A 7,401-nucleotide genomic window follows, 5' to 3' on the forward strand; every position below is an offset into this window, starting at 1 on the left:
CCCTCAGACTGGGTTCAGCCCCAGGCAGGGGGAAAGAGGGAACTTTCTGGGAAAGGTTGGAGATGGAATGTGCCTCATTGTCCTGGGGAGGGGCAGAGCCCGCAGGGCCCCATGGGGTGAAGTGGGGCAGTGGAGGGGCAGTGCTGCTTCTCCAGTATGTGCTTCTGGTAGGAAGGAGGGTGGAAGGGCGTGGTGGGACCCTGCCAGGGATCCCTCCCTGGCTGTGGGGGATGAGGGAGTGGGGCTGGTTCCCAGGGCGGCCCAGCCTGGTGTGTGGGTGAGGTGCACACAGTGCTCTGGGGCGCTGCAGGACCAGATCCACTCATGGGGTCCTCATGCAGCCTCTGCAGGGTCCCAGAGAGTGGAAAGCCCTTCCTCTGCAGGGCTGTGCCTGCATGAGCCCATGCAGGAGTCTCACTCCGTGGGGAGGTTGATGTCCTGGTCCTGCTGGGCAGTGTGTCCCCGGCACTGCCACACCCCCGAGGTCCCCTCCTTTCCCCCTGGGTGACAGTGACATGCCTCCCTCCCCCCAGCCATCCTGATTGCCCACCTGAAGCTGTCGCACATCGAGCTGCGCCAGATCCTGATGACGATGGAGACGGACCGCCTGGAGCCGTCCCACATCAAGCAGCTCCTGCTCTATGCCCCGGATGGGGAGGAGGTGCAGCGCTTCCAGAGCTACAAGGAGAACCCCGGCAAGCTGAGCGAGCCCGACCAGTTCGTGCTGCAGGTGCCGGGCAGGGCCGTGCTCTGCGAGTGGGGCTGTGTGTGCCGTGTCCCCTTGTCCCCTGCCAGCAGGGTACTCACACCTGGGGGGTGGGAGGAGCTGGTGGCACTGGGACTGTGGGGCTGGTGCTTGGTTGATGCCGGAGGGGTCTGGCAGCTCCCAGTGGCTGCTTTAGAACTGCAGAGCCACCACCACGTTTGCTCCTTGATGACTGTGACTTTGCCCAACTCTGATTTACTTTCTATTGACAAAGTCACCTGTGGATGTTGGTGTGGAAGTCCCCATCCCGTGGCAGCAAACCAGCCCAGCCACTCCATGTGCCACCTGTACGTCCTGCTTCCATGTCCAGGGCAACAAGCCAGGAAGAGCCCCGTGTAGGAGGGAGTGTGGCTGATGGGATGATGATCCTGCCCTCCTTTTGCCCCAGATGCTGTCGGTACCCGAGTACAAGATCCGCCTGCGCAGTCTGCACTTCAAGACCACCCTGCAGGAGAAGACCGAGGAGATCAAAGCCAGCTATGAGTGCATTTGCAAGGCCTCCCTAGAGCTGAAAAGCAGCAAGAAGCTGGCAAAGATCCTGGAGGTCAGAGCCGTCCCTCCTTCTTGTAACAGTCACCAATGGCCCTCAGCATTCCAAAGGAGCACCCATGGGTGTGTCCCACATTTGGGCCGCATTCCAGGCTGGTCCCTGTGCACCCCATACTGCCTGTCCCCCTGAGGGGGGGTTTTTGGGATCCTGGCATGGGCTGTGCCTGGCAGAGAGAACAAATTCCACTGCAATTCCTCCATGACCCTCCTGAGCTGAGCTGTCCCAAATTGTTGTTAATTCATTTGGTTTTGCTTTAAAAAAAGGCAGGTGGGATAAATGAGGTCACCGTGTGCTCAAAGGCATTTCCAGATGAGTGATGAAACTCCTTAGTAGCTCCTGGCCAGTGACCCCCACAACAACTCCTTGGGGGCGATATTTGCCTGCACATTAATGGGTGGTTAACAGAAATTCAGAGTCCCAGGAGCTGGGAGGTGGGAGGATACAGGTGCAGGAGGTCACCAGCCCCTCACTCCCCTGGTTTCCTCTTTGCAGTTTGTGCTGGCCATGGGAAACTACCTGAACAACGGGCAGCCCAAGACCAGCAAAACAACGGGCTTTAAAATCAACTTCCTCACCGAGGTAGGGAGAGCCAGGCTTGTTCTGTGCAGAGGACACTGAGACTGGGAGCTCCTTGTGTCCAGCAAAGCTGTCCTCCTAAGAGACCCCGGGGTGCCAGCGAGGGGACTGTGGAGGGGCTGAATTGATCCATAGCAGGGGGGACTGCAGAGAGACCCTGCTGTGGGTCTGGTGCTTCAGTGTGCTGGGGAATCCTGCCAGGGAAGGCTCGCCAGGGCCCAGGTGTGGGTGGGAGAAGGTCCTCATCCCACAGGGGCTGCAGTGGGACTCCTGAGGGGTGGGGACAGGGGGACAGCCCTGCCCTGCAGGAGGGGCATCTCCACACCGCTAATCTGGGCACGCATGGTGTGTAAACATTAAATGTCCAGTTTAACCATTAACCACGGGAGCGTGGGACTGAGCTGGGAGTGACTGACCCCAAGTGTGTGTGAGCCCCACTCCCTCTGCAGGGGCATCCTCACTTGTTCTGCTTGGCTGCAGCTGAACACGACCAAGACTGTCGATGGGAAATCCACCTTCCTGCACATTCTTGCCAAATCCCTCAGCCAACACTTCCCAGAGCTCCTGGGCTTTGCCAAGGATCTTCCGACAGTGCCGCTCGCTGCCAAAGGTAAAGGATCAGAAGGAGCTGCAAGCCCTTTGTGTCCTTGCACTGCCTCTGGGTTTGGTTTGAGTCTGGGGTCAGCCAGGAGCTGCGTAGCCTTGGCAGGAGCGGGATGGGAGCCAGAACAAGTGAGGAATGGTCCTGAGTGTTAGGAAGGGATGAGCTCAGTGACAGGGAGGTGCCACCCATCCCACGCTGCTGCACTTGGCAGCACCTAGACAAGGCTCTGTCCCCTCCCCTGGTATTCCTTTCTGACTTGAAGCCATGATTCCCAAGTTCAGAGGCATCTTGGAAGTGCAAAGGAGGCACAGGAATGGAAGCGCCAGGAAGTCTGCCCCAGCCTCCATCCAGGTGTGCAGGTGCCAACACTGTGCTGCCACTGTCACCTGTGGGGCAGAGGGTGCAGCAACTCGGGGAGGGGTCACAGTTGAGTCACAGCTGTGTCACGTTGAATAAGGACCCTACAGCTCCATTTTCTGCAATAAAAACCAGTCACACACATGCTGGAGTTGTTCTCCATCCACTGCTGGTGGTGTCACAAGAGGCTGGTCAGGTGTGACACAGGACTGGGGCAGTGCCTGTCCCTGTGCTGGCACTGCTGGGGCACCTCCAAGTCCTGGGGGCAGCTCTGGGCCCCTGACAACAAGGAGGACACCGAGGGGCTGGAGCAGGTCCAGGGAAGGGAACAGGGCTGGGGAAGGGGCTGGAGCACCAGGAGCGGCTGAGGGAGCTGGGAAAGGGGCTCAGCCGAGAGCAAAGGAGGCTCAGGGGGGACCTTGTGGCTCTGCACAAGTCCCTGACAGGAGGGGGCAGCCGGGGGGGGGAGTTGGGCTCTGCTCCCAGGGAACAGGGACAGGAGCAGAGGGAACAGCCTCAGGCTGGGCCAGGGGAGGTTCAGGTTGGATATTGGGGAAATTCCTCCTGGAAAGGGCTGCCCAGCCCTGGCACAGCTGCCCAGGGCAGGGGTGGAGTCCCCATCCCTTCAGGGATTTAAAAGCTGTGTGGATGTGGTACTTGGGGACAGTGCTTGGATTTGTGGTGGCTTTGGCAGTGCTGGGGAACACAGTTGGACTGCATGACTTTAGAGGGCTTTTCCAACCTAAATGATTCCATGATTCTGTGATTTTAAATGTTGCATTGAATCTCTACAAAGCACGAGCTGCATTCCCCTTGCACACCATCACTGCTGTTTGTGAGCAATTCCCTTGGGAATTAGTGCTACAGTGAATAAATAAAGGAACAAATTCAGGCCTGGAGCTGTAAATTTCCACTTGAGGAAGGTCTGGACCTGGACCTTTCCCAGCTGGAATTTGTATCTGGCCTAACTCTTACACAACCCTTCTGTCACTGGAGGCTCCCAGCTGCCCAAACTCCTCCCATTGTGTCCCCCCTCATCCTGATGTCCCTCCTGTCCCCTCCCAGGCACCTGTGTGTCCATCACCATGAGTCCTCTGTGCTCCTTGTCCTCACATGTTCCAGGCTCCTTTTGACACTCTTGGCATCTCTAGGTGTGAGCACCAAGAGCTCCTGGTAACCTGCTGGTCCTGGCAGGATGGTCTGGTTGTGCACCCTACCTGGACAGCAGGACATTGGTGCAGATCTGTGCAGACAGACAGACTGACCCCCTGACCCATGGCCACACTCCTGCCTCTCTCTGTGCCATGGGAACAAACCCAGACCTCCATCTCCCAGCCCTGCTGACCCCGCTCTTCTCCTGCAGTGAACCAGAGGACACTGACAGCTGACCTGAAGGACCTGCACACCACGGTGAGTGACATCCAGAAGGCCTGTCACACCATGCCAGCCACCGCCGAGGACAGGTTTGCGATTGTCATGACTGTATCCTTCTGTGAGAGGGGCAAATCCCCCCAGCACTGACTGCCCTCGAGTAAATCCATGTCAGTGCCTTTGTGGCTCCCTGAAAAGCCAGGGCTGTGTCTGGCACTGTCTCAGCACTGCTGGGAAAACCCCCTTGCTCTCAGCCAGGATGGGAAGCAGATTTGGTGGTGCCCCCCGGCCCAGCTGCCTCTGTGTGGCACAGCCCCAGTGCCACGGGCCAGGGAATGTGCTGGGACATCTGTTCTTGAGACCTGTGCTGTCAGGGACAGCTGAGCCTGCCAGCACCTACACACGTGCCTGTGCTGCAGCTCCCTGCTGCCAGCTGGGCTGGAACCCAGCCATTTGATAAGAGATTGATAAGGGATTCTGATCCCTACCAGACCCATGGAGCAGCTCTTTGTCCTTAAGCCAATTCCCACAGTCCTTCCTGGAGAGTGCCCAGCCTGCCATGCGCTCCCTGGACGACCTGCAGCACAAGGCCATGGAGGAGTTCAGCAAGGTGTTGTCCTTCTTTGGGGAAGACTCAAAAATGACAACTTCTGAAGCCTTCTTTGGCATTTTTGCAGAATTCATGAGCAAGTTTGAGGTGAGTTGAACCCTTCAAAGCCAGCCAGGGATCTCCTGTGAGGTGTCAGTGAGGTGTTTTATTTGTGTGTGAGTGGTGGGACCGGGATGGAGCAGCTGTGCCTGAGTAGGAGGCAATTTTTCTAATGCTGATAAGGTGCAATTTTTCTAACATACGAATTGGCCACCCAGGATGGGACACTGAGGGAGGCCTCAAGCACAAGCCCCACGGGAGAGTAATGCAGTTGTTCATAGAATCCTGGAATGGTTTGGGTTGGAAAGGATCTTAAAGATGATCCCATATTCCACCCCTTGCCATGGCAGGGACACCTTCCACTATCCCAGGGTGCTCCAAGCCCTGTCCAGCCTGGCCTTGGACACTTTCAGGGGTGGGACAGCCACAGCTTCTCTGGGCACTCTGTGGCCAGGACCCTGAACTTTCTCTTGCCACAGCAGCCCCACGCTCAGCGCTGCCCTTTCTGTCCCACAGCGGGCTCTCAGTGACGTGCAGGTGGGCGAGAGCCAGCGCAGCCCCAGGATGACCTCCCCCCTCGCCTGGTGACGGCCTGCGGCCACCTGAGGTGCAACAATTCATTGCCAACAAAGTGCAATTTGCTCCTGTCCAGTCTGGTTGTAAATATGCTGCTGCCACCTGCTACCACCCAGCAGAGTCACGGACAGAGGGGTCGGGGCAGGTGGACACTGAGAAGGCACCCCAGGTGACAGAGGATGACGTGAGGGTGACATGAAGATAAACCCTGCACTGGTCCTGACAGAGCTTCCTTAGCACCCTCCATTTCCAGCAGATCACTGAGCCAAGGGTTTCGCACCCATCTGGTAAAACCCCACTGTCCCATGTTTCCCAAGCACCTGTAACAGGCACTGGCACCCACTGGAGACCTTCCCCACACCCCCAAGGGCCACTGCCTGAGCGTGGGGGGCTCTGCCCAGCCAGCCTTGGGGCCGGGGTAAGAGCCCGGCCACGGAGTCCCAGGCAAGCCAGAGCAGGTCAGCCGGGAAGGGAGCACGGGGGGATGAGCAGGAGGGTGGCCACCAGCGCCTGCTCCTCTGGCACCCTGAGGAGCTGAGTCCCCTCCCGTCCCTCTCCAAGCCCTTCCACCCTGGGGCAGAGCACGTGGGGCTGGAGCCACACCTGACCAGACTGTAACACTGGAGCAGAGATCACTGGAGGTGGCCCGGAAGCTTCAATCCCCCTCCATTGCCAGTCAATAGGACCTTGCAGAACCCTTCTGCATGTCCATGTGGTCCCAAGGACGGATCCGGTCTGACCTACCCAGCTCACGGGTCCTTCCTGGCCATCAGCTTTGCTTAAAGCTGTGCCAGAGGCTGACGGATCTTGAAACTCTCCCAAGAGTGTAACACCGTCAGCACGAAGTTATTGGAACTCGCCAGCAGACAGAAGCCCTGAGCATTTTGATGCCTCCTTGGAAAGCACAGAACCCCTGAGAGCCTAAAAATGAGCAGGAGTCCTCTTGCAGCCCCGAGTGCTGCTCTGAGGCACAGCAGAGACAGTGGGAAACGCATCCCCTGCCCTGCTCCAGTCGGGAATCCTGAGAGTCCCTTTACTGTAGGACTGGTTTGCATGGTGAATATCCCAGGTACTGATGTGTGCACATCCACTTCCCAGCGTGCACACCCACCTCCCGACGCGCACGTCCCTCTCTCCCCAAGGCCTGGCTGTCTCTCAGCTGCCTGGATTCCCCTGTGCTGCTCCTGGGATGGAGGGACAGCATTCCATGGCCAGTGCATGCGCCTGCGGGGGCCACGGCGCCCGTGAGCTCCCAGCAGCAGACCCACAGTGCGTGACTTTGTGAGCATTTCCTCCATGCAAAACGCATCCATTGCCTTCCAAACCCGGCCTGCTCCCACATCCTGCCCGTGGAAGCCCCGCAGCAAACGCAGTGTAGGTCACCCCTCCACCCAATGCCAGAGCAAGGGCTCGTCCTGCAGCCTCCGCTCAAGGACACAATCACCAACCGGTGCATTATTTATGGGAGACCTTACAACCCTCAAATCTCCGGGTTTTGGTATTTTTTTAAACCCTGCTGTAGAAAGTGAAGTATATTTTCACAAGTGTTCTCCGTTTATACAGCTTTAAGTGCCAGGTAGTGGGTAGCCTTATGTTCCCAGAGGTCCAGGACAGGACCACGCTCCCTCTGCTCCTCTTTCCCTTTTGGATGTTGCACACTGCATTCTGTTGATTTTTTTCTTTTTTTTAAAACATATCCAATATTTAAAACACCGGAGGTTGTTTTGAAACTGTCCTGACAGAAGATGCTGTACATAGATTTTGCTACATGTTGTAACTTTCTGAAATAGTTAGAACTCCAATCCCTTTGGTATTTTTATGTGAATATTTTCAAAGAGCCAGAACTTCTGGCGATATGATTTGATAATGGGATGATGTATATTCACAGTTCAGTCTCTACCCAATGCCTATGTGCTATTCCCAAAATAAAGCTACTGCCTTCTGCCTCCTGA

General features: G+C 57.0%; 1 protein-coding gene across 8 annotated transcripts in view; it reads left to right on the top strand.

Annotated features, from left to right (window-relative positions):
- The window catches only part of LOC121669017 (Grid2 interacting protein), a 35,126-nt gene extending 27,725 nt beyond the window's left edge, over nt 1-7,401 (top strand). For all 8 annotated transcript variants that reach the window (XM_042037446.1, XM_042037447.1, XM_042037448.1 and 5 more), the window contains 7 exons: nt 534-730; nt 1,155-1,310; nt 1,809-1,895; nt 2,373-2,502; nt 4,217-4,335; nt 4,757-4,921; nt 5,390-7,401. In XM_042037446.1, coding sequence (XP_041893380.1) covers nt 534-730; nt 1,155-1,310; nt 1,809-1,895; nt 2,373-2,502; nt 4,217-4,335; nt 4,757-4,921; nt 5,390-5,461 — 926 coding nt within the window. In that variant the 3' untranslated portion in view covers nt 5,462-7,401. The remainder of the gene's footprint in view (nt 1-533; nt 731-1,154; nt 1,311-1,808; nt 1,896-2,372; nt 2,503-4,216; nt 4,336-4,756; nt 4,922-5,389) is intronic.

Source organism: Corvus kubaryi, unplaced genomic scaffold, assembly GCF_017639235.1.
Source record: "Corvus kubaryi isolate FWS band 111438036 unplaced genomic scaffold, C.kubaryi_AGA036_p1.0 37387, whole genome shotgun sequence".
NCBI lineage: Eukaryota > Metazoa > Chordata > Aves > Passeriformes > Corvidae > Corvus > Corvus kubaryi.